Raw genomic sequence first — 27,986 nt, forward strand, 5'->3', positions numbered from 1 at the left:
GTAGCAGTCAACAGCTTCCATTTTCTCATCTTTATTTTGTTCTCAATAATTCATGTCTGTGTCAAACGTGTGTTAATTATGAACTCAGAGGAGTATTGAAATCCTGATATGCGAGCGCATTCACCACCACCAAGCATTGTGTAATGTTACCACATGCTACCAGTGTACCTACAGCATACAGTACACTCATATTAGCCAAACAAATGGATATTTCATGTGTTTATACACGGTGCAATGGATAATACATTTATACCTGTCATATAAAAGTTGACGTAATATTCAGTCCTTACAGTTATACAGTTACATTAACAAGAACCATCAATATTTCTTTAAAAGCATATACCTTGTCGAGAGTAGACTAATATTTACTTACAGCATGTAGGCTTCATTCACAGCCTCCTTTGGCAAATCGGTCGCATTTTAAACTTGTAAATTACAGTACCACTAACATGCAGATGTAACATTTAGAACAGTCTTGAAATTACATATTTTCATACACCCACTTTTACGTGAGCAACAATATTTTCCTAAGTGTGGGTGAGGTTAAAGGTCGGCCTCCATTGGCACGGAGGTAAAGAACAGCTTATCCTGAAACGTTCTCTTAAACTACTGAGGGAATACAGGAAGTAATGCAGACTACAACTATAGTGTTCAGTTCTCCACTGAGTGGTGCAGTAGTTCTGCTCCAGTTATTTAAGCAGGCAGGCTGGAGGTATCAAGAGGAGTACTGCTATAAATATGAGACAGGAAGATGTCCAGAGCTTTCTAACTGATGCACCGTAGACTGTCATAAGGTTTCCCACCCTAACTATCGGAATTCACTTCCTACCAATTAGCAGCTAAAAAAGCTTCCAGTTCTGCAATGAGGAAATTATTTAAGAACATGTAGCAGTAATAATAACATGCCTGCCTTCACGTGTCATATCTCCCTGCAGACAGTAGTTCACTGAGGTCCTCCTCTTTACCTGGAGGACTGATGGCACGAGTCATCAACATGTACAGTAAGCACATCTGAGTGAGGAGGGAGACAGTGTAACAGTCAGTGTGCAGCATAGACTCATTGGTCTCATCTGTGTTCTACAGTGGATATGAGGGAGGATTTCTCTGAAAACATTATGTTAGAGGTTCCTGAGTTAAACCGTGGAAATGTCAATCTAAACTAAAGCAAAGGTGACCTTGCCCACAAAGTCCAGATTCTGAACGGCCCGCTTCAACTACAGTACAGTGCCATCAAAAGCTAATAGAGCGCACGGGCCTGGCTGTCCAAATGGTACACTATCCCCTATATAGTGCACTACTTTTAACCAGGGCCCATAGGACTCTTGTCACAAGTAGTGCACTACATGGGAAATAGGGTGTCATTTGGGACAACAGCTGTTCAGTTCTACCAGAAGGTGAGGGTTCTCGGTCTATCAGCTTGGCTGCTATTTCCACAGGCAGCCATCTTGGCTTAATGCTACTACTGTACAGTACATAGCTTTACTGTTCTTCTGAAGAGGATCTGACCAAGGCTTAAGATCTGCCTCTTCAGTACAGACTGACCAAGGCTTAAGATCTGCCTCTACAGTACAGACTGACCAAGGCTTAAGATCTGCCTCTACAGTACAGACTGACCAAGGCTTAAGATCTGCCTCTTCAGTACAGACTGACTAAGGCTTAAGATCTGCCTCTTCAGTACAGACTGACCAAGGCTTAAGATCTGCCTCTTCAGTACAGACTGACCAAGGCTCTCAGAATCCTCCTGAATACTGTATCATTATAACATGCCCCTGCTGTCCTGATTAGTACAATTATAACATACAATATACTCCCTACGTACAATTGGAGACGTATACCTACTATATATACACAGTACGAAGCTCATGACAACGATAGTAAGTATTGTGATTGGTTAAATTCCTAGGTAATGACATCTGTGGCCATGGTCTCACAGCAATCTCAGCCTCATGCAAATGCTACAGTACATGACGTCATTGACGTTGCAGTAAAATACACAGCACCCTACTTCTGATTGTTCAGACCTGGTTCTCTCTTCTTTAACAGTGCTACGTCGAGGTAAATATGGCTTCCGGCTCCACCCACGAGTCTCTCACTTTCTCAGAGCTTTCCCATTGGCTGTCTCTCCCTTCCTGGCTGTCTCTCATTTGACCGCCTCTCCTTCAGCGGCTGGTCCTATCAGGTGGGCAGAGCCTCTTCAGTCTTGAGTTGAGTTTTATTTAAGACAAAGTGAAATTGTCCAGTGCGAATGGATGAGGGGGCGTTTTACTGGCCCCGGCTCCCCTCCTCGGGAGCTACATGGCTTCAGCAGCGATACAACAGAGTTAGTGTGTGTAGTTTTGGTTATTTTGTCAGGCTTAGTCCAGTTTGTCAACACTTCCTTTTTGAGTCTCTTGTTTGCAGTGTTGTTGTTGATCTTTTATTTGCCGTCCTCCTGTTCAGTACCAAAGCAAACGAGACAAGAAGGATCCCACTGCTGTGTCCAGGTTCCTCCTCATGTGAAATACTTGCAGTTTGTAGAGTCAATGACACAGTACGGAGTGCATCTGAGACGACCATAAGACCTGGGAATCAAGGAGAATTAGAACCCTCTGTCAAACTAATCATGACAATGGCAGACAGTTACTGCTTCATAGGGAACACAAAGTTATGAGGTTACGTACAGTAAGATATGGAAAGCAGACAAGAATGGATCAAGCCAGTAAGCCTACTAACCCTGGGAGATATGAGTTGCATGTCTGATAGCCAAAGTCCTTTCCATCACATTCCTCGGCCCCGTCGTAGCGATAACCATCTCCACAGTAAGCATGTTTACACTCTGAGGAGGAAGAGATGGAGAGAGAAACAGAGGGGGAGAAACATAGAGACCCGCGGAGAGAGAAAGACACAGAGAGACAGGGAGAGATCAATAGCCATTCAAACCAGACCAGTGCTTCTGCATGTCGTCAATAGCAATATCATTTAACAATTTCATTTATCCTAATCAACTTCCCATGCGGTAATCGAACCCACAACCCCAGGCGCCAACAAACAGAACCATCAGCAGAACCAAACCACGAATCTGGTTCATCCACTCTGATAACATGACTTACTGACGCAGCCGTCGGTGACAATCCTATTCCCGTCGTCACATTCCTCCCCATTGGGGATCTGAACGATCCCGTCGCCACAGTAACCTTCCTGTTCCGGAGCGTTCTCCGTAGACTGGAACGGTGTCAGCTGGAAGAAAGAAGTCTTTTACAGAGATTAGAAACTAAAACTAAGAAAATGAAATAAAACTAACTTAAAGATGAATCTTGCCAAGTAATAATGTAAGCACTTAGACATATCCCGTTTAGAAAATTTAAAATTTTAAAAAATTAACCTTTATTTAACCAGGCAAGTCAGTTGAGAACATATTCTTATTTTCAATGACGGTCTGGGAACAGTGGGTTAACTGCTTGTTCAGGGACAGAACGACAGATTTGTACCTTGTCAGCTCGGGGGTTTGAACTCGCAACCTTCCGGTTACTAGTCCAACGCTCTAACCACTAGGCTACGCTGCCACCCCAAGTATCAAGTGAGGTACCTGAATGGGCAGCCATCCGCTGGTGTCTTTGAAGTAAAGCGACCTCTGGTCTTTCCGGAAGGCTAGGGCATTGTCCGTATGAAGACCATCTAGTTCTTCTTGACTGTTTACCACAAATATCTGTACGAGAAACAACAAGATACATTCTGGGTGAGACACAATAAAGACTAATTCGGCCTATTAACCTCCTTTCGCTGTTACTTGTGTTGCCTGCTCACCGCTGGCACTTTGGCGTAGTCGCTCCTGGAACTATGTTCATCAAGCTGTGGACTCTTCACACTAATGGAGTTACAGCTGCAAGGTCCAGGAAGACCTGGTAGCCCCCTCTCACCTTTCGTTCCAACCACGTAGAGTCCTGAACAAGAACTATACATTTAGATCATATATTATCAATGTAGGCATATGTACAAAAAGTGCTGTACACATGAAACCATCTCTATATCACAGAGTACCACATTCAGAGACAGCCATGAGCGAGGTCACAGGGACTATATGTTATAAATACCTCTGCTGAAATGCACTATCCTGGCCCCCTCGTCTATCTATGAAGTTGGTAAAGCAATCAACTTAATTTGCGCAGACACCTGAACAAGACACCGGTTGTCACAGTTTAATTACATGGTGACATAATGTTTGTAAATATGTAAGGAGCTTCTTGGCCCACGATGAATTTGTTTTAAGGACATGATGTCATGGCTTTAGCATCCGTCCCATCCCAGATCCCCCCGCCACCCCCCTCATGGTATCTGTTACACCTCAGGAGGGGGAGAGAGGGGCGGTGATCAGGTTCCTCTGAAGCTAAATAAGCTCTCTGGTGTTACCTCCTGCTGTGATTTAATGTCTGCTTCCTTTCGCTGATGCTGCACGGGGGCTGCCTGCCTGAAGCTTCTCACACCCATCCCTGAAGCTTCTCAGACCCATCCCTGAAGTTTCTCACACCCATCCCTGAAGCTACTCAGACCCATACCTGAAGCTTCTCACACCCATCCCTGAAGCTTCTCAGACCCATACCTGAAGCTTCCCACAGCCATTCCTGAAGCTTCTCAGACCCATACCTGAAGCTTCTCACACCCATCCCTGAAGCTTCTCACACCCATACCTGAAGCTTCTCACACCCATCCCTGAAGCTTCTCACACCCATCCCTGAAGCTTCTCACACCCATCCCTGAAGCTTCTCACACCCATCCCTGAAGCTTCTCACACCCATCCCCGAAGCTTCTCACACCCATCCCTGAAGCTTCTCACACCCATCCCTGAAGCTTCTCACACCCATCCCTGAAGCTTCTCACACCCATCCCTGAAGCTTCTCAGACCCATCCCTGAAGCTTCTCACACCCATACCTGAAGCTTCTCACACCCATCCCTGAAGCTTCTCACACCCATCCCTGAAGCTTCTCACACTGACAGGACCTCATACTAAACCTCAAAATGTACTTTCCAGTGAGATTCTCCATTTTGCCTGTCTTTTAATTACAGGAGAAGGTTTTAAAAATCTAGGTCTGAGAAACTAGCCTTCAGAGTCCAGAAAATGGGCAGAGCCACCAACAAAGAACATACCAATCACTCTAAATCTGACTCGATGTTCTTCCCTGGAATTCATCCAGGTACACACTCAGCCTGCATATCACAGACTGGCAACAGATTAGCATGTTAGCCCAGCCACACTCCCTAGCCCTACAGCGGTCTCTAATGAAGCGAAGCTCAGATGGGAGAGTTGATGGAGGTGGAGTCCTTACCTGAGGCTGGGAGACCTGGGGGACCAGGGTGGCCTGGGGGCCCCTGAGGACCTGCTGGACCTAGAGGGCCAATAATCCCATTGTCGCCCTTCCCTCCCTGTTTAATCAGACAAGAAAAATACCACATGTAAAAACATTGACAGACAAACATATGGTAAACCTTTATTGGTCAAAACATGTCACCACATCATAGTGATTTGAAGTTACAGTATGTTGCTCAAAGAGGGCAGCAGGTAGCATAGTGGTTAGAGCGTTGGACTAGTAATCGAAAGGTTGCTAGATCAAATCCCCGAGCTGACAAGGTCAAAATCTGTTGTTCTGCCCCTGAAAATGATTGAAAATAAGAATTTGTTCTTAACTGACTTGCCTAGTTAAATAAAGGAAAAATAAATAAAAAAGATAGAAGCTGTGATTAAAAAAGTTCTGCCTAACAGCATATGATATTATGTCATTAAGATCCAAGTAAGATCCTAATACAGTATATCTCTCACCTGTTTAATAAACAAAACACCTGTTTAATACAGTATCTCTCACCTGTTTAATACAGCATCTCACACACCTCTTTAATACAGTATCTCTCTCACCTGATTAATACAGTATATCTCTCACCTTTTTAATACAGCATCTCTCACCTTTTTAATACAGCATCTCTCACCTGTTTAATACAGCATCTCTCTCACCTGTTTAATACAGCATCTCTCACCTGTTTAATACAGCATCTCTCACCTGTTTAATACAGCATCTCTCACCTGTTTAATACAGCATCTCTCACCTGTTTAATACAGCATCTCTCACCTGTTTAATACAGCATCTCTCACCCGTTTAATAGAGCATCTCACACCTGTTTAATACAGTATCTCTCACCTGTTTAATAATAAGATATATCTGTCACCTGTTTACTAATAAGATATCTCTCTCACCTGTTTAATAATAAGATATCTCTCTCACCTGTTTAATAATAAGATATATCTCTCACCTGTTTACTAATAAGATATATCTCTCACCTGTTTAATAATAAGATATATCTGTCACCTGTTTACTAATAAGATATCTCTCTCACCTGTTTAATAATAAGATATATCTCTCACCTGTTTAATAATAAGATATCTCTCTCACCTGTTTAATAATAAGATATATCTCTCACCTGTTTAATAATAAGATATCTCTCTCACCTGTTTAATAATAAGATATATCTCTCACCTGTTTAATAATAAGATATATCTGTCACCTGTTTACTAATAAGATATCTCTCTCACCTGTTTAATAATAAGATATATCTCTCACCTGTTTAATAATAAGATATCTCTCTCACCTGTTTACTAATAAGATATATCTCTCACCTGTTTAATAATAAGATATATCTGTCACCTGTTTACTAATAAGATATCTCTCTCACCTGTTTAATAATAAGATATATCTCTCACCTGTTTACTAATAAGATCTCTCTCACCTGTTTAATAATAAGATATATCTCTCACCTGTTTAATAATAAGATATATCTCTCACCTGTTTACTAATAAGATATCTCTCTCACCTGTTTAATAATAAGATATCTCTCTCACCTGTTTGCCCCTCTTCCCTGGTCTGCCCGTCGGTCCTCTATTCCCTGAGATTCCAGGTTCTCCCTTTGGACCCATTTCCCCCTGAGGACATAAAGCACAGCACTCCATCAACAACAACATATGCCGGTACGTCATATAAATAACTGTGATCCAGTTTAGAATTGTGTTCTTCAGTTATTATGGAGGGCCAGTTGATTCTGGTTCTATCCTGTAGTTCAATGAACCTCCACTACACGTCACCCTACAATGACCTCCTCCTGCTCCTCCTCCCCTTCCTCCAGCTCCTCCTCCTGCTGCTCCTCCTGCTCCTGCTCCCCTTCCTCCAGCTCCTCCACATCAACCCCAGCAGCTGATAAACATCAGATCATGTTACAAGATGTATGTCTCACTTTCTGTCCAAGCATTCCAGGGAAGCCCATTGTGCCCTTGTCTCCCTTCATCCCTCTCTCACTACGGTCACCACGGGAACCCTGATGAGACAGACAGGACACAAAACAACTGTAAACAAAACATCCATAAACACACTGAAAACACACACATGTTGTTGAACCAACCCAGAGGAACTCAAATATGGTTTGTAATGTAATAGAATAAAAGTAAGGAGTCAAAAACATTTGAAGTAATCACCCACCTTTTCTCCTTTGTATCCAGGTAAACCCTAGGAAGGAAGATCAGAAGTCTGAAGTATAGAAATTATGAATAATATAATGTTGAAATCAGACAATTTTCTCAGTGAAAGATGAAGGTTCACAGACCTTAGGTCCAAGAGGTCCTCTTGCTCCAGGTATTCCCATCAATCCACCATCTCCCTTCTCCCCCTGCCAGACACGCACGCACGCACGCACACACGCACGCACGCACACACACACACGGCTCTGACAACACAGTCTTCATCTACCTTTACAAATAATATTATACAGATGTGGTATCTTAATTTTGATCACTCTGTCGCAGAGAATTTTCCTGCACCATAGGAAATTCAAATGAGCTCATGATTCACATAAATTCACTGAAAACGCACAGTTCTCTTTCCCTTACTAGATCTTACTGTTAATATATAGCCTGCTGTGGCCTATCAAAACTACAGTCCATTCTCATTAGAAATGATCACTTTAAAAAAATAATCAAATCCTCCTGCTGCAAGATTATTTTACTCCTGCGACGAAACTGGTCAAATTAAGACCTAACACCTGTAGGTACAGGAACACACATACCATCTTATCTTATTGCATAATTTGTGTTCTATCATTTTTTTCTTCCATACTATGGTACAGTATAATATCATATTGACATTTGGGCACCATGAAATAGGACTTACTCACCTTGGGCCCATTTGGTCCTGGCCACCCGGCTGGTCCCTGGCGCCCCGGGAGACCTGGAGGCCCCGTCCGACCCTGGAGGGCCACAACATAATTTCTTTAGCACAGGGTTCCCAAAAAAAATTTTTTGCATGGGGGACCCCTTATGTGATAGCAAATTCATCAGGGACCACCTCATAATATCAGAACACAAGTCCTACTTCAGAGTGGACTATAAACAGCATAGAAGCAGTTTTACTATGACTTCAAGTCTTGGGTTCCAGGAAAAACATCTTTAAACGCTTATTACCCGGAATTCTACACATTTTGCCTTTGGGCATAGAGGCTATTTTGCCATTTTAAAGTTGATTTCTTGCAATTCTAGTACCAGTGTAAATTTCGCCAACAACAACTACAGTGGGGCAAAAAAATACTTGACAACTTGTTTTTCCTGACTAAAGCTATGATAATGAGACGCTCTGGAAGAAACCGATAACTGTAACTTCATTTTAGTGACCAGATGTGACCAGATGAGAATTCCACACGAGACTAATGGACATTTCATTTGACATGAAGCTCCTTTTCATCTGTTTTGTCCAATCAGAAGAAGTCAGGATATTTCATGCAACCCTCTCATTGGCAGAGTTGACATCATTCAGTTGTGCGATCTGATTTAGCTGACCTATCCGACTCTCCCACAAAGCTCCCAGGTGGTCTCTTCAGTCCATCTTTTGAACTGATGTGAAGCCAAGACACTTAACTTGTAACTAACCTCAACCAGAAACAATAATGTTTATTCTCTTTCTTACTTTCATGTAGGGAAGTTCTGTTTTGATATCATCAGAAGCTCTATTTTCCCATACAATAGTATTTCTGGAATTTCTGGAAAGCTAAAATTCTCCCCTTCAATGAAACAATTGTTATTTACCCCTTCAACAGTCATGATGGGGAGAAAATCAGAGCTGTACATTTTATTTACCTGTAGCCCAGCCTTTATGGTTAATTATGGCTGGCTTTGGTTACAATCTGCCACAATATCAATGTGGCTAAATTATACCAGGGACAGTAGGCCTAGTGGGACAAGGCCACCTGAATGTAATCTACACCTCCATTAGGTTGATATACACTGAGTGTACCAAACATTAAGAACACCTTCCTAATATTGAGTTGCATCCCCCTTTTGCCCTCAGAACAGTCTCAATTTGTTGGGGCATGGAGTCTACAAGGTGTCCAAAGTGTTCCACAGGGATGCTGGCCCATGTTGACTCTACAAGGTGTCCAAAGCGTTCCACAGGGATGCTGGCCCATGTTGACTCTACAAGGTGTCCAAAGTGTTCCACAGGGATGCTGGCCCATGTTGACTCTACAAGGTGTCCAAAGTGTTCCACAGGGATGCTGGCCCATGTTGACTCTACAAGGTGTCCAAAGCGTTCCACAGGGATGCTGGCCCATGTTGACTCTACAAGGTGTCCAAAGTGTTCCACAGGGATGCTGGCCCATGTTGACTCTACAAGGTGTCCAAAGCGTTCCACAGGGATGCTGGCCCATGTTGACTCTACAAGGTGTCCAAAGCGTTCCACAGGGATGCTGGCCCATGTTGACTCTACAAGGTGTCCAAAGTGTTGCACAGGGATGCTGGCCCATGTTGACTCTACAAGGTGTCCAAAGTGTTCCACAGGGATGCTGGCCCATGTTGACTCTACAAGGTGTCCAAAGTGTTCCACAGGGATGCTGGCCCATGTTGACTCCAATGCTTCCCACAGTTGTGTCAAGTTGGCTGGATGTCCTCTGTGTGGTGGACCATTCTTGATACACACAGGAAACTGTTGAGAGTGAAAAACCCAGCAGCATTGCAGTTCTTGACACAAACCGGTGCGCCTGGCTCCTACTACCATACCCCATTTAAAGGCACTTAAATCTTTTGTCTTGCCCATTGACCCTCTGAATGGCAACACAGACACAATCCATGTCCCAATTGTCTCAAGGCTTAAAAATACTCCTTTAACCTGTTTCCTCCCCTTCATCTACACTGACTGAAGTGGATTTAACAAACTACATCAATAGTGTTCACCTGAATTCACCTGGCGAGTCTATGTTATGGAAATAACTCTCTTCAAACAATAGCATGGTATTCTTTCACTGTAATAGCTACAGTAAATTGGACAGTGCAGTTAGATTAACAAGAATTTAAGCTTTCTGCCAATATCAGATATGTCTATGTCCGGTGAGATCTTCTTCTTACTTACAACCTCATGCTAATCGCATTAGCCTACGTTAGCTCAACCTTCCGGAGGGGGACTCACCAATCCTGTAGAGATTATGGAAAGAACATAATGTTTTTCCGTAACGTTTTGTCCACTCAGTGTAAATTGTAATTATGTTGTTTGAGTGTCATTTCTATATAGCCGACACTTTCTCATTCTGAACTTCTGACAAGAGTGAAATGGATGTGGCTTCGTGAAAATGACCACATGAGCAGCTGCCTCTCATCGATTTGACAGCTCTAACAGAGTTACACCTCTGACTCCGCCAAAACATCAGCTCTGCGGGTGTCGGATATCACCTGTTAACACTTAATCTGATTAAATCAAGGTCTAAGACTAAAACAGGTGACCAAATTAGTTCTACCCATTTTGCCATGGACACAGAGAAAATGTTGCCGTTTTAGGTATAAATTACAGTGCCATTATGTTCAAAACAACATTTTGGGGAATACAAGAAGAATTTAGTTAAATAAATGTATAATTGATGGAGAACTGTGGATATCTATGTACCAATGAACCTCCCAGTCCCAGGCTGTGCATCTAAGGTTTAACAGAAATTGTGGTTGAATAATACATTGCATTGTATTGCACCCTCGAGTCTAAACACTCTTCACAGATCCCTTCTGCAAAATGTGTTTAATCGGTTGTTGCTAGCAATATTAATAAAAAATATATTGTATTAATGAATGTATTATTATTGTAAAAAAAAATAAGAGTCATGCCGCAAATCCCCTGCAGTACTTCCACTTTGGAAATGCCTGATTTAGCAGACTTTGTACAGTTATCACACAGTAATGGTTGGAGCAGACTTTTTACAGTTATCACACAGTAATGGTTGGAGCAGACTTTTTACATTTATCACACAGTAATGGTTGGAGCAGGCTTTTTACAGTTATCACACAGTAATGGTTGGAGCAAACTTTTTACAGTTATCACACAGTAATGGTTGGAGCAGACTTTTTACAGTTATCACACAGTAATGGTTGGAGCAGACTTTTTACAGTTATCACACAGTAATGGTTGGAGCAGACTTTTTACAGTTATCACACAGTAATGGTTATAGCAGACTTTTTACAGTTATCACACAGTAATGGTTGGAGCAGACTTTTTACAGTTATCACACAGTAATGGTTGGAGCAGACTTTTTACAGTTATCACACAGTAATGGTTGGAGCAGACTTTTTACAGTTATCACACAGTAATGGTTGGAGCAGACTTTTTACAGTTATCACACAGTAATGGTTGGAGCAGACTTTTTACAGTTATCACACAGTAATGGTTGGAGCAGACTTATTACAGTTATCACACAGTAATGGTTGGAGCAGACTTTTTACAGTTATCACACAGTAATGGTTGGAGCAGACTTTTTACAGTTATCACACAGTAATGGTTGGAGCAGACTTTTTACAGTTATCACACAGTAATGGTTGGAGCAGACTTTTTACAGTTATCACACAGTAATGGTTGGAGCAGACTTATTACAGTTATCACACAGTAATGGTTGGAGCAGACTTTTTACAGTTATCACACAGTAATGGTTGGAGCAGACTTTTTACAGTTATCACACAGTAATGGTTGGAGCAGACTTTTTACAGTTATCACACAGTAATGGTTGGAGCAGACTTTTTACAGTTATCACACAGTAATGGTTGGAGCAGACTTTTTACAGTTATCACACAGTAATGGTTGGAGCAGACTTTTTACAGTTATCACACAGTAATGGTTGGAGCAGACTTTTTACAGTTATCACACAGTAATGGTTGGAGCAGACTTTTTACAGTTATCACACAGTAATGGTTGGAGCAGACTTTTTACAGTTATCACACAGTAATGGTTGGAGCAGACTTTTTACAGTTATCACACAGTAATGGTTGGAGCAGACTTTTTACAGTTATCACACAGTAATGGTTGGAGCAGACTTTTTACAATTATCACACAGTAATGGTTGGAGCAGACTTTTTACAGTTATCACACAGTAATGGTTGGAGCAGACTTTTTACAGTTATCACACAGTAATGGTTGGAGCAGACTTTTTACAGTTATCACACAGTAATGGTTGGAGCAGACTTTTTACAGTTATCACACAGTAATGGTTGGAGCAGACCTTTTACAGTTATCACACAGTAATGGTTGGAGCAGACTTTTTACAGTTATCACACAGTAATGGTTGGAGCAGACTTTTTACAGTTATCACATACACAGTAATGGTTGGAGCAGACTTTTTACAGTTATCACACAGTAATGGTTGGAGCAGACTTTTTACAGTTATCACACAGTAATGGTTGGAGCAGACTTTGTGGAATGGTATCAAATACATCAAACACATGGTTTCCATGGTTTCCATGTGTTTGATGCCATTCCATTTGTGGCGTTCCGGACGTTATTATGAGCCGTCCTCCCTCAGCAGCCTCCTGTGTACGGTACATAGGGTATGTGTGGGAATAGCTGAGCCATATCAGAACTGTTAGAACACTACCTTAACCAGACCAGAAGTTCTGAACTGACTAGAAAACACAGGGCATGAAGACTGCCATATAAAAACAAATGACCAGCTGACCGAGCATTTAAATAAAGAGAATAATTATTGAATGAATCAGCAGCTGTCCATGTAAGCTGTGTAGTGTACAGTATAATATTTACATGTGTAATATCATAGAAGTAGCATATAGCAGGAGTTACAAACATGATTGTTCTGAATAGTTACGGAGAATTCCATAAGCCTGTCGGGATGTTGACATGACAACCTGTGTTCTGTTTTTACCCTGGTCCGCCATGTGGAGAGAGAGAAGGACTTTAACAAGGTCTGTCACTCTGTCCGCTTTAATTAAATGATAGGCCGTATATATAGAACAGGACGGCCCTCTGCTTGTGGGAAATAAAATGATTTATGGTCTGGCTCGAGCACTAAGCTAAATTGCACTGCAATGCTGCTGCTGTACACAGCCAGCCCTGCAGCTCAGACAGAGCAGGGCAGTGACTGAGGACATGTTCCAAATGGCACCCTATTCTCTATATAGCGCACTACTTTTGACCATGGGTCCTGGTCAAAAGTAGTGAACTATAAATGGAATAGGGTGCCGTTTGGGACGCTTTGTGAAGCTCTCCCAACGGAACTGTTTTAATACAGAACTGCAGCCACCAATTGATTAAGACCACACTTCTCTTCTGACAGGTCTCACTCCTCCCCTATCCCTCCGACAATCATCTATTTTCTATGCTATACATCTCTATGTGAAGGTGCTGTAACGCTGCACCCTCCTGAACAGGGCCCAGTGAAGCTGGATAGGTTTCAGGAGCTAACAGGGTGACCATAAGTTCCCCATCTGTTAGAGGAGACATGGGACGGGGTGGGAGGTTCATCCACTCTCCTCTACAACTCAGCAGAATGATTCTATGCATCTTCTATCTCAGCGGCTCTCTCTGTGTTCCAGCTGTCCTGGCATCGTGTAAAGGTTGTGCTGCTTGTCTTTCTCTCTCTGTGTCCTAGCTGTCCTGGCAACGTGTCAAGGTTGTGCTGCTTGTCTTTCTCTCTCTGTGTCCTAGCTGTCCTGGCATCGTGTACAGGTTGTGCTGCTTGTCTTTCTCTCTCTGTGTCCTAGCTGTCCTGGCATCGTGTAAAGGTTGTGCTGCTTGTCTTTCTCTCTCTGTGTCCTAGCTGTCCTGGCATCGTGTCAAGGTTGTGCTGCTTGTCTTTCTCTCACTGTGTCCTAGCTGTCCTGGCATCATGTACAGGTTGTGCTGCTTGTCTTTCTCTCTCTGTGTCCTAGCTGTCCTGGCATCATGTACAGGTTGTGCTGCTTGTCTTTCTCTCTCTGTGTCCTAGCTGTCCTGGCATCGTGTCAAGGTTGTGCTGCTTGTCTTTCTCTCACTGTGTCCTAGCTGTCCTGGCATCATGTACAGGTTGTGCTGCTTGTCTTTCTCTCTCTGTGTCCTAGCTGTCCTGGCATCATGTCAAGGTTGTGCTGCTTGTCTTTCTCTCTCTGTGTCCTAGATGTCCTGGCATCATGTACAGGTTGTGCTGCTTGTCTTTCTCTCTCTGTGTCCCAGCTGTCCTGGCATCGTGTACGGGTTGTGCTGCTTGTCTTTCTCTGAATGTCATCATGCTCATAACCAGGCAGCGGGCGGCGGGGACGTGAGTTACAGCCCACCAGACAGACTGAGGAGGGACTGGATCTCGTTTTTCAGCAAATCCACTTAGCAGAGCTAATAGAATGATCAATGGGTGCTCTCACCTTTTGTCCAGGTCGTCCCAGTTCTCCCTGGCAACAAGATCGTTGGATGGAGGTGGAGAGAGAGAGCGAAGAAGAGAGACAAAGAGACAGAGAGAGATATAACTGCTGATATTTTATACAAGGCCTTTCCACTTCGTATAATGGTAGTTTTCAATCATTCACTAGACATCTAATGTAAAAACCACTGTTTATAAATGACACTTACCTTTTCACCTTTTGGTCCCGTCAGACCTGGTAGCCCAGCTGGACCCTGTAGAAGGTCAACAATAATCAGATGTCTAACCAATCAGAACATGTGCTTTTTCTGTCTTTATGCCATCAACTGATTATTTACAATCCCAGTAATATTCTAAATATTATTTCCCTTCACAATGTCATTTTAATGAGTAAGTACAGGATCCATACGGACACCAAATGTGTTTGTTGTTAGCTTCCTTAGCAGTCAGCTAACTCCGATGCCATACTGTATTGGCTAAATTGTGTATGAATACAGATGTGAAAAACAAATCTGAAGAGTTTACCAATCATGCTCTCCTCTCCCTGACAGAATGCCATCTAGGCAAGTGGCCATTTATAGGACTCTGGAATTACTATAGGATCTTCTGCATTACAACACCACCACCACCCACCCTCCACACAGCAACACCACCACCACCCACCCTCCACACAGCAACACCACCACCACCCACCCTCCACACAGCCACACCACCACCACCCACCCTCCACACAGCCACACCACCACCACCCACCCACCCTCCACACAGCAACACCACCACCACCCACCCTCCACACAGCCACACCACCACCACCCACCCACCCACCCTCCACACAGCCACACCACCACCACCCACCCACCCTCCACACAGCAACACCACCACCACCCACCCACCCTCCACACAGCAACACCACCACCACCCACCCTCCACACAGCCACACCACCACCACCCACCCTCCACACAGCCACACCACCACCATCCACCCACCCTCCACACAGCCACACCACCACCACCCACCCACCCTCCACACAGCAACACCACCACCACCCACCCTCCACACAGCCACACCACCACCACCCACCCACCCTCCACACAGTCACACCACCACCACCCACCCACCCTCCACACAGCAACACCACCACCACCCACCCTCCACACAGCAACACCACCACCACCCACCCACCCTCCACACAGCAACACCACCACCACCCACCCACCCACCCTCCACACAGCAACACCACCACCACCCACCCTCCACACAGCCACACCACCACCCACCCACCCTCCACACAGTAATACCACCACCACCCACACTCCACAGCCACACCACCACCCACCCAAACTCCACACAGCAACACCACCACCCACCCACCCAAACTCCACACAGCAACACCACCACCCACCCACCCAAACTCCACACAGCAACACCACCACCCACCCACCCAAACTCCACACACGAACACCACCACCCACCCACCAAAACTACACACAACAACACCACCACCACCGACCCTCCACACAGCAACACCACCACCACCCACCCTCCACACAGCAACACCACCACCACCCACCCTCCACACAGCAACACCACCACCACCCACACAACAACACCACCACCCACCCTCCACACAGCAACACCACCACCACACACCCTCCACACAGCAACACCACCACCACCCACACAACACCACCACCACCACCCACCCTCCACACAGCAACACCACCACCCACCCACCCACCCTCCACACAGCAACACCACCACCCACCCTCCACACAGTAATACCACCACCACCCACACTCCACACAGCCACACCACCACCCACCCAAACTCCACACAGCAACACCACCACCCACCCACCCAAACTCCACACAGCAACACCACCACCCACCCACCCAAACTCCACACAGCAACAACAACACCCACCCACCCTCCACACAGCAACACCACCACCACCCACACAAAAACACCACCACCCACCCTCCACACAGCAACAACACCACCACCCACCCTCCACACAGCAACAACACCACCCCCACCCTCCACACATCAACACCACCACCACCCACCCTCCACACAGCAACAACACCACCACCCACCCTCCACACAACAACACCACTCACCCTCCACACAGCAACAACACCACCACCCACCCTCCACACAACAACACCACCCACCCTCCACACAGCAACACCTCCACCCACCCTCCACACAGCAACACCACCACCCACCCTCCACACAGCAACAACACCACCACCCACCCTCCACACAGCACCACCACCCACCCTCCACACAGCAACAACACCACCCACCCTCCACACAGCAACAACACCACCCCCCACCCTCCACACAGCAACAACACCACCCCCACCCTCCACACATCAACACCACCACCACCCACCCTCCACACAGCAACAACACCACCACCCACCCTCCACACAGCAACAACACCACCCACCCTCCACACAGCAACAACACCACCACCCACCCTCCACACAACAACACCACCCACCCTCCACACAGCAACACCTCCACCCACCCTCCACACAGCAACACCACCACCCACCCTCCACACAGCAACACCACCACCACCCACCCACCCTCCACACAGCAACACCACCACCACCCACCCACCCACCCTCCACACAGCAACACCACCACCACCCACCCTCCACACAGCCACACCACCACCCACCCACCCTCCACACAGTAATACCACCACCACCCACACTCCACAGCCACACCACCACCCACCCAAACTCCACACAGCAACACCACCACCCACCCACCCAAACTCCACACAGCAACACCACCACCCACCCACCCAAACTCCACACAGCAACACCACCACCCACCCACCCAAACTCCACACACGAACACCACCACCCACCCACCAAAACTACACACAACAACACCACCACCACCGACCCTCCACACAGCAACACCACCACCACCCACCCTCCACACAGCAACACCACCACCACCCACCCTCCACACAGCAACACCACCACCACCCACACAACAACACCACCACCCACCCTCCACACAGCAACACCACCACCACACACCCTCCACACAGCAACACCACCACCACCCACACAACACCACCACCACCACCCACCCTCCACACAGCAACACCACCACCCACCCACCCTCCACACAGCAACACCACCACCCACCCTCCACACAGCAACAACAACACCACCCACCCTCCACACAGCACCACCACCCACCCTCCACACAGCAACAACACCACCCACCCTCCACACAGCAACAACACCACCCCCACCCTCCACACAGCAACAACACCACCCCCACCCTCCACACATCAACACCACCACCACCCACCCTCCACACAGCAACAACACCACCACCCACCCCCACACAAAAACACCACCACCCACCCTCCACACAGCAACAACACCACCACCCACCCTCCACACAGCAACAACACCACCCCCACCCTCCACACAGCAACAACAACACCACCACCCACCCTCCACACAGCAACAACACCACCCACCCACCCTCCACACAGAAACACCACCACCACCCACCCTCCACACAGCAACAACACCACCCCCACCCTCCACACAGCAACAACACCACCCCCACCCTCCACACAGCAACAACACCACCCCCACCCTCCACACATCAACACCACCACCACCCACCCTCCACACAGCAACAACACCACCACCCACCCTCCACACAACAACACCACCCACCCTCCACACAGCAACAACACCACCACCCACCCTCCACACAACAACACCACCCACCCTCCACACAGCAACACCTCCACCCACCCTCCACACAGCAACACCACCACCCACCCTCCACACAGCAACAACACCACCACCCACCCTCCACACAGCACCACCACCCACCCTCCACACAGCAACAACACCACCCACCCTCCACACAGCAACAACACCACCACCCACCCTCCACACAACAACACCACCCACCCTCCACACAGCAACAACACCACCACCCACCCTCCACACAACAACACCACCCACCCTCCACACAGCAACACCTCCACCCACCCTCCACACAGCAACACCACCACCCACCCTCCACACAGCAACAACACCACCACCCACCCTCCACACAGCACCACCACCCACCCTCCACACAGCAACAACACCACCCACCCTCCACACAGCAACAACACCACCCCCCACCCTCCACACAGCAACAACACCACCCACCCTCCACACAGCAACAACACCACCACCCACCCTCCACACAACAACACCACCCACCCTCCACACAGCAACACCTCCACCCACCCTCCACACAGCAACACCACCACCCACCCTCCACACAGCAACAACACCACCACCCACCCTCCACACAGCAACACCACCCACCCTCCACACAGCAACACCTCCACCCACCCACCCTCCACACAGCAACACCACCACCCCCACCCTCCACACAGCAACAACACCACCACCCACCCTCCACACAGCAACAACACCACCACCCACCCTCCACACAGCAACACCACCCACCCTCCACACAGCAACACCTCCACCCACCCACCCTCCACACAGCAACACCACCACCCCCACCCTCCACACAGCAACAACACCAACACCCACCCTCCACACAGCAACACCACCCACCCTGGTGGGCGATACAGGAATTGACTCCCTCCACTCAATATGTCTTTCCATGCAGACTGTTTGGGTTGTTTCTAAGAATGGTGTGTGGAGGGACGGATAGTGGTGTTGCTGCTGTGTGGAGGGTGGGGGTGGGTGGGTGGGTGGGTGGGTGGGTGGGTGGAGGTGTTGCTGTGGGGAGGGAAGGAGAGGGGTGTCAGTCAGTGGAGGGAAGGAGAGGGGTGTCAGTCAGTGGAGGGAAGGAGAGGGGTGTCAGTCAGTGGAGGGAAGGAGAGGGGTGTCAGTCAGTGGAGGGAAGGAGAGGGGTGTCAGTCAGTGGAGGGAAGGAGAGGGGTGTTGCTGTGTGGAGGGAAGGAGTGGGGTGTTGCTGTGTGGAGGGAAGGAGAGGGGTGTTGCTGTGTGGAGGGAAGGAGAGGGGTGGCAGTCAGTGGAGGGAAGGAGAGGGGTGTTACTGTGTGGAGGGAAGGAGAGGGGTGTTGCTGAGTGGAGGGAAGGAGAGGGGTGTTGCTGTGTGGAGGGAAGGAGAGGGGTGTTGCTGTGTGGAGGGAAGGAGAGGGGTGTCAGTCAGTGGAGGGAAGGAGAGGGGTGTTGCTGTGTGGAGGGAAGGAGAGGGGTGTTGCTGTGTGGAGGGAAGGAGAGGGGTGTTGCTGTGTGGAGGGAAGGAGAGGGGTGTTGCTGTGTGGAGGGAAGGAGAGGGGTGTTGCTGTGTGGAGGGAAGGAGAGGGGTGTTGCTGTGTGGAGGGAAGGAGAGGGGTGTCAGTCAGTGGAGGGAAGGAGAGGGGTGTTGCTGTGTGGAGGGAAGGAGAGGGGTGTTGCTGTGTGGAGGGAAGGAGAGGGGTGTTGCTGTGTGGAGGGAAGGAGAGGGGTGTTGCTGTGTGGAGGGAAGGAGAGGGGTGTTGCTGTGTGGAGGGAAGGAGAGGGGTGTTGCTGTGTGGAGGGAAGGAGAGGGGTGTTGCTGTGTGGAGGGAAGGAGAGGAGTGTTGCTGTGTGGAGGGAAGGAGAGGGGTGTTGCTGTGTGGAGGGAAGGAGAGGGGTGTTGCTGTGTGGAGGGAAGGAGAGGGGTGTTGCTGTGTGGAGGGAAGGAGAGGGGTGTTACTGTGTGGAGGGAAGGAGAGGGGTGTTACTGTGTGGAGGGAAGGAGAGGGGTGGCAGTCAGTGGAGGGAAGGAGAGGGGTGTTACTGTATGGAGGGAAGGAGAGGGGTGTTGCTGTGTGGAGGGAAGGAGAGGGGTGTTGCTGAGTGGAGGGAAGGAGAGGGGTGTTGCTGTGTGGAGGGAAGGAGAGGGGTGTTGCTGTGTGGAGGGAAGGAGAGGGGTGTTGCTGTTTGGAGGGAAGGAGAGGGGTGTCAGTCAGTGGAGGGAAGGAGAGGGGTGTTGCTGTGTGGAGGGAAGGAGAGGGGTGTTGCTGTGTGGAGGGAAGGAGAGGGGTGTTGCTGTGTGGAGGGAAGGAGAGGGGTGTTGCTGTGTGGAGGGAAGGAGAGGGGTGTTGCTGTGTGGAGGGAAGGAGAGGGGTGTCAGTCAGTGGAGGGAAGGAGAGGGGTGTCAGTCAGTGGAGGGAAGGAGAGGGGTGTTACTGTGTGGAGGGAAGGAGAGGGGTGTCAGTCAGTGGAGGGAAGGAGAGGGGTGTTGCTGTGTGGAGGGAAGGAGAGGGGTGTTGCTGTGTGGAGGGAAGGAGAGGGGTGTTGCTGTGTGGAGGGAAGGAGAGGGGTGTTGCTGTGTGGAGGGAAGGAGAGGGGTGTTGGTGTGTGGAGGGAAGGAGAGGGGTGTTGCTGAGTGGAGGGAAGGAGAGGGGTGTTGCTGTGTGGAGAGAAGGAGAGGGGTGTTGCTGTGTGGAGGGAAGGAGAGGGGTGTTGCTGTGTGGAGGGAAGGAGAGGGGTGTTGCTGTGTGGAGGGAAGGAGAGGGGTGTTACTGTGTGGAGGGAAGGAGAGGGGTGTTACTGTGTGGAGGGAAGGAGAGGGGTGTTGCTGTGTGGAGGGAAGGAGAGGGGTGTTGCTGTGTGGAGGGAAGGAGAGGGGTGTTGCTGTGTGGAGGGAAGGAGAGGGGTGTTACTGTGTGGAGGGAAGGAGAGGGGTGTTACTGTGTGGAGGGAAGGAGAGGGGTGTTACTGTGTGGAGGGAAGGAGAGGGGTGTTACTGTGTGAATGGAAGGAGAGGGGTGTTACTGTGTGGAGGGAAGGAGAGGGGTGTTGCTGTGTGGAGGGAAGGAGAGGGGTGTTGCTGTGTGGAGGGAAGGAGAGGGGTGTTGCTGTGTGGAGGGAAGGAGAGGGGTGTCAGTCAGTGGAAAAAGTCTATTTGCGTCGTATCTAAATGTGGAGCATTAATGTGTTGCAGAGCTCCATGTAATCCCTGTTCCTGTCTCCGTCCCTGTCCGTCTCCGTCCCTGTCTCCGTCCCTGTCTCCATCCCTGTCTCCGTCCCTGTCCCCGTCCCTGTCTCCGTCCGTCTCCGTCCCTGTCCCCGTCCCTGTCTCCGTCCCTGTCTCTGTCCCCGTCTCCGTCCCTGTCCCCGTCTCCGTCCCTGTCCCTGTCTCCGTCCCTGTCCCTGTCTCCGTCCCCGTCCCTATCTCCGTCCCTGTCTCCGTCCATCTCCGTCCCTGTCCCCCTCCCTGTCTCTGTCCCCGTCTCCGTCCCTGTCCCCGTCTCCATCCCTGTCTCCGTCCCTGTCCCCGTCTCCGTCCCTGTCCCCATCTCCGTCCCTGTCTCTGTCCCCGTCTCCATCCCTGTCCCTGTCCCCGTCTCCGTCCCTGTCTCTGTCCCTGTCTCCGTCCCTGTACCCGTCTCCGTCCCCGTCCCTGTCTCCGTCCCCGTCCCTGTCCCCGTCTCCGTCCCTGTCTCCGTCCCCGTCCCCGTCCCTGTCCCCAGCTCTAGAGGAACAAGAGGAAGGAAGGAGAAGGAACTCACATGGGTCTCAGATGGTAAAGAGCTGATAGAGGTCTGTAGAGGACTTAGCCAACCCCCCAACACCTCTCTACCACCATTACTGACAAGTAAGGAAGCTCAGGCAACTAACCATTGTCTCCACCTGATAAACCCTGATTAAATACTCTTCCAAATATCTGCATTATAACCGTATTATAACTGTATGGGCCATTATCGGGCTTAAAAAATATATATTGAATTGATGAAGCCAGTGGGTTGACAACATTAACACATTTGGGGGTGGATAGGTTTACCTACCTGGGGACCGGGGGGTCCGTTGGGGCCAGGGGGGCCTGGGACACAGCTGGGCCCTTTCAGCTCCGTCCCTATATCTGGATCTGGTCTGTGATCACCTCCCTTACTGGGCTCCTCATTCTAAACCAATCAAACAAAAACACTCTTCTATTCAATCATTGCTTTATTTGATAATAAAATGATCAGTAGCCATTTGTGGTACTGAAGTACAATTACAATTACTTATGCTCACTACCTGAGAATCAAAATGACAGCTGTGTGTCGTGTCATCTGTCAATTTCAATTTGAGATTCTACACAATTATTCAGTGTCAACTCCTGCTCATCACCCCTCTTGAGTTTACAGTCCAGGCTCTAGACTGAGGGTTGTATCTCTGGGAAAGGGAAGGGGAGATACCTAGTCAGTTGTACAACTGAATGCATTCAACTGAAATGTGTCTTCTGCATTTAATCCAACCCCTCTGAATTAGAGAATTAGAGAGGTGCCTTAATCAACATCCACGTCATCGGCGCCCGGGAAACAATAGCTGCCTTGCTCAGGGGCAGAACGACAGAGGACCCTCTAACAGACAGAGTTGTATCTCTGAGAGGACCCTCTAACAGACAGAGTTGTATCTCTGAGAGGACCCTCTAACATGATATACAGAGTTGTATCTCTGAGAGGACCCTCTAACAGACAGAGTTGTATCTCTGAGAGGACCCTCTAACAGACAGAGTTGTATCTCTGAGAGGACCCTCTAACAGACAGAGTTGTATCTCTGAGAGGACCCTCTAACAGACAGAGTTGTATCTCTGAGAGGACCCTCTAACAGACAGAGTTGTATCTCTGAGAGGACCCTCTAACAGACAGAGTTGTATCTCTGAGAGGACCCTCTAACAGACAGAGTTGTATCTCTGAGAGGACCCTCTAACAGACAGAGTTGTATCTCTGAGAGGACCCTCTAACAGACAGAGTTGTATCTCTGAGAGGAACCTCTAACAGGATATACAGAGTTGTATCTCTGAGAGGATCTTCTAACAGGATATACAGAGTTATATCTCTGAGAGGACCCTCTAACAGACAGAGTTGTATCTCTGAGAGGACCCTCTAACAGGATATACAGAGTTGTATCTCTGAGAGGACCCTCTAACAGGATATACAGAGTTGTATCTCTGAGAGGACCCTCTAACAGGATATACAGAGTTGTATCTCTGAGAGGACCCTCTAACAGGATATACAGAGTTGTATCTCTGAGAGGACCCTCTAACAGGATATACAGAGTTGTATCTCTGAGAGGACCCTCTAACAGGATATACAGAGTTATATCTCTGAGAGGATCCTCTAACAGGATATACAGAGTTATATCTCTGAGAGGACCCTCTAACAGACAGAGTTGTATCTCTGAGAGGACCCTCTAACAGGATATACAGAGTTGTATCTCTGAGAGGACCCTCTAACAGACAGAGTTGTATCTCTGAGAGGACCCTCTAACAGGATATACAGAGTTGTATCTCTGAGAGGACACTCTAACAGGATATACAGAGTTGTATCTCTGAGAGGATCCTCTAACAGGATATACAGAGTTATATCTCTGAGAGGACCCTCTAACAGACGGAGTTGTATCTCTGAGAGGACCCTCTAACAGGATATACAGAGTTGTATCTCTGAGAGGATCCTCTAACAGGATATACAGAGTTATATCTCTGAGAGGACCCTCTAACAGACAGAGTTGTATCTCTGAGAGGACCCTCTAACAGGATATACAGAGTTATATCTCTGAGAGGATCCTCTAACAGGATATACAGAGTTATATCTCTGAGAGGACCCTCTAACAGACAGAGTTATATCTCTGAGAGGACCCTCTAACAGACAGAGTTGTATCTCTGAGAGGACCCTCTAACAGGATATACAGAGTTGTATCTCTGAGAGGACCCTCTAACAGACAGAGTTGTATCTCTGAGAGGACCCTCTAACAGACAGAGTTGTATCTCTGAGAGGACCCTCTAACAGACAGAGTTGTATCTCTGAGAGGACCCTCTAACAGGATATACAGAGTTGTATCTCTGAGAGGGCCCTCTAACAGGATATACAGAGTTATATCTCTGAGAGGACACTCTAACAGGATATACAGAGTTATATCTCTGAGAGGACCCTCTATGGTCGTATCACCTCATCAACCCTGATCTGCAGTCAGCACTGTTGGGAGACCAGTTAATCCATTGCTTCCTGCACACACCTACTCTATCAACAGAAATCCCAGAAATCCCTGCTCTTAGTCAGTGGCGGAGGAGGGCAAGAGTGAGGCTAAGTCAAAAATGACACACTGTTCCCTATACATTATACATTATAGTCCACCACTTTTGACCACAGCCCTATCAAATGTAGTACGCTAAATAGGGAATAGGGAGCCATTTGGAACGTAGCCAGGGACTGAGGTTTGGACAGCACCCAAGGACAAATCAACAATCATACACTTGTCAAACAGGCAAGTCACATGACTTTGGACTCACATGACCACTGGGGTGCCACAGTGAGGGAGGAGGAGGGAATAGGGGGGGCGGGGGTGGACTCAGTAAACAGCAGGGGTTGAATTTCCTCTGCTGGTCCACGGCAGGTTGTTGTTGGAGAGCTGAGGAAAGTAGTGGACAGTATGGTAAGTCAGTCACATGGGAAATAAATACACACCGACCCTGCAGAGGATGCCCTTGTAATAGACATATTTAATTTGTTTGTCATGTTGATCAGTGTGAAATTAAATGAATAGAGTCCGTGTCAAAACTAGTTGAAGGGGCTCAAAGAAAACTCAATGTTGACTTATTTCTAACAGCATCAGAGTGGATGGTAAGGTGTGTAATAGAATATGTATGTTACTGCATCCTGCAGAGGCAGAGAACCAACACCTCACTAACAAGCCATGAAGGAAAAGCTCCTGCATAGGGGTATTGGCAAAGAAGTGGTGTTGCAGCTGCCAAGTTCAAATCCACTCAATCAGCAGATCCTCCCTTCACAAAAAACATCAGCTGAACTGAAAGTAATCTGTAAATGTATCCAAATGTACGGTTGTGGCCAAAAGAGAATGACACAAATATTAATTTTCAAAGTCTGCTGCCTCAGTTAGAATGAATGCAATTTGCATATACTCTAGAATGTTATGAAGAGTGATCAGATGAATTGCAATTAATTGCAAAGTGCCATGCAAAGTGCCATGCAAATGAACTGAATCCCCAAAAAACATTTCCAATGCATTTCAGCCCTGCCACAAAAGGACCAGCTGACATCATGTCAGCGATTCTCTCGTTAACACAGGTGTGAGTGTTGACGAGGACAAGGCTGGAGATCACTCTGTCATGCTGATTGAGTTCGAATAACAGACTGGAAGCTTCAAGAGGGTGGTGCTTAGAATCATTGTTCTTCCTCTGTCAATCATGGTTACCTGCAAGGAGACACGTGCCGTCATCATTGCTTTGCACAAAAAGGGCTTCACAGGCAAGGTTATGGTTGCCAGTAAGATTGCACCTAAATCAACCATGTATCAGATCATCAAGAACTTCAAGGAGAGCGGTTCAATTGTTGTGAAGAAGGCTTCAGGGCGCCCAAGAAAGTCCAGCAAGTGCCAGGACCGTCTCCTAAAGTTGATTCAGCTGCGGGATCGGGGCACCACCAGTACAGAGCTTGCTCAGGAGTGGCAGCAGGCAGGTGTGAGTGCATCTGCTTGCACAGTGAGGCGTAGACTTTTGGGGGATGGCCTGGTGTCAGGAAGGGCAGCAAAGAAGCCACTTCTCTCCAGGAAAGACATCAGGGAATGACTGATATTCTGCAAAAGGTACAGGGATTGGACTGCTAAGGACTGGGGTAAAGTCATTTTCTCTGAAGAATCCCCTTTCCAATTGTTTGGGGCATCCGGAAAAAAGCTTGTCCGGAGAAGACAAGGTGAGCGCTACCATCAGTCCTATGTCATGCCGACAGTATCCTGAGACCATTCATGTGTGGGGTTCCTTCTCAGCCAAGGGAGGGGGCTCACTCACAATTTTGCCTAAGAACACGTATAAAGAGTGGTACCAACACACCCTCAGAGAAAAACTTCTCCTAACCATACAGGAACAGTTTGGTGAAGAACAATGCCTTTTCCAGCATGATGGGGCACCTTTCCATAGGGCAAAAGTGATAACTAAGTGGATTGGGGAACAAAACATCTATATTTTGGGTCCAGGAAACTCCCCAGACCTTAATCCCATTGAGAACTTGTGGTCAATCCTCAAGAGGCAGGTGGACAAACAAAAACCCACAAATTCTGACAAACTCCAAGCATTGATTATGCAAGAATGGTCTGCCATCAGTCAGGATGTGGCCCAGAAGTTAATTGACAGCATGCCAGGGCGGATTGCAGAGGTCTTGAAAAAGAAGGGTCAACACTGCAAATATTGACTCTTTGCATCAACTTCATGTAATTGTCAATAGAAGCCATTGACACTTATGAAATGCTTGTAATTATACTTCAGTATTCCATAGTAACATCTGACAAAAATATCTAAAGACACTGAAGCAGCAAACTTTGTGGAAATTCATATTTGTGTCATTCTCAAAACTTTTGGCCACAACTGTACAGTCTGGTTGGTTGTTGACAACGCTAGAAGTGGTATCTACATAGATATACAACAACAAGTAAAATAGCTCTACAAATCTAACACGTAATAACTAGAATCCAATAAGAACAGCAGAATATTCCGACTGGGAGCTGTAACATGATACGTGGAGTCATCCACACCGGAGAGAGCTGCTCCTGGCTCTGACTGAACACACATATGAAGCACCGTACGCCTCCCTGTCAGGAACTGTCCACAGACGCTATTTATAGAGACATTTCCATTCTGACAGCATTTCTTATCCCATAAAATGAAGGGAAAATACACAGGAACACACACTTCTTCAAAGTGCAAAGACAATCAGGATAAGACACGACATGGGGTTTACCCAGGGTCAGACTGCAGCTTGTCAACACCGTGCAGGACATATTCCTGCACGCACACACACATATAAACACACACAGACACAAACACACACATACACAGACACATATAAACACACACACACATATATACACACACACACACACACATGCATGAGTATGCGCATGTACACACACACACACACACACACGGTTGGCTCTCTTACCTGCTGGGAATGAGAGAATATTGTCCAGGAAAGAGGACTGAGACAAGACATAACAAAACAATAGTGGAAGATAGAGTCCAAATGTGATAAGGATCATGCTGCTGTCAATACAATGCCCTCTGTCTCCAACTTGGGTTTACTGAGGAGCCGCAGCAAAACGACTCCACTCTCACTCTCTGACTCTCTCTTGCCTACTGCCCTCAACAGCCCACTCTCTCCTCTCTCAGTATCCCTGCGTCTTTAGGAGGGGGTGCCTGCCAACCATTGCCCATTAAATCTCCTGCATCAGTGAGCGCTAAATTTACAGGAGGCATCGTGTCAGCTGCCCTTCGTGACAATATTACAATCTTACTACTGCAAGGGATGCCTTTCTGAATCCT

General features: G+C 47.7%; 1 protein-coding gene across 2 annotated transcripts; it reads right to left on the reverse strand.

The window, feature by feature from the left end:
* Positions 1 to 27,815, reverse strand: LOC124019496 (acetylcholinesterase collagenic tail peptide-like). 2 transcript variants are annotated; one of them, XM_046334847.1, is made up of 16 exons: positions 27,607 to 27,815; positions 24,945 to 25,063; positions 22,459 to 22,575; positions 14,863 to 14,907; positions 14,658 to 14,684; positions 8,186 to 8,257; positions 7,619 to 7,681; positions 7,495 to 7,521; positions 7,253 to 7,333; positions 6,864 to 6,944; positions 5,302 to 5,398; positions 3,784 to 3,920; positions 3,566 to 3,685; positions 3,090 to 3,216; positions 2,713 to 2,815; positions 1 to 2,561 (listed from the first exon to the last, which is right to left on the reverse strand). In XM_046334847.1, the coding sequence occupies exons 1-16, from the start codon at positions 27,701 to 27,703 to the stop codon at positions 2,492 to 2,494; spliced, it is 1,383 nt and encodes a 460-aa protein (XP_046190803.1). In that variant the 5' UTR covers positions 27,704 to 27,815; the 3' UTR covers positions 1 to 2,491. The 2 variants fall into 2 exon arrangements, with proteins under 2 accessions (XP_046190803.1, XP_046190802.1); XM_046334846.1 differs by having other exon boundaries at positions 3,090 to 3,231.
* Between the last annotated feature and the right edge of the window lie 171 nt (positions 27,816 to 27,986).

This window comes from Oncorhynchus gorbuscha, unplaced genomic scaffold (assembly GCF_021184085.1).
Source record: "Oncorhynchus gorbuscha isolate QuinsamMale2020 ecotype Even-year unplaced genomic scaffold, OgorEven_v1.0 Un_scaffold_607, whole genome shotgun sequence".
Lineage (NCBI taxonomy): Eukaryota > Metazoa > Chordata > Actinopteri > Salmoniformes > Salmonidae > Oncorhynchus > Oncorhynchus gorbuscha.

What these genes read in the sequence shown, in the direction of transcription:
- LOC124019496 (XM_046334846.1), bottom strand. Translation starts at nt 27,703, where the DNA reads ATGATCCTTATCACATTTGGACTCTATCTTCCACTATTGTTTTGTTAT. An exon ending in CAGGACCAAATGGGCCCAAG is followed by an intron (nt 7,682 to 8,185) that starts GTGAGTAAGTCC and finishes CGTGTCTGGCAG; the next exon opens with GGGGAGAAGGGAGATGGTGG. An exon ending in CTGGAATGCTTGGACAGAAA is followed by an intron (nt 6,945 to 7,252) that starts GTGAGACATACA and finishes TTATGTCCTCAG; the next exon opens with GGGGAAATGGGTCCAAAGGG.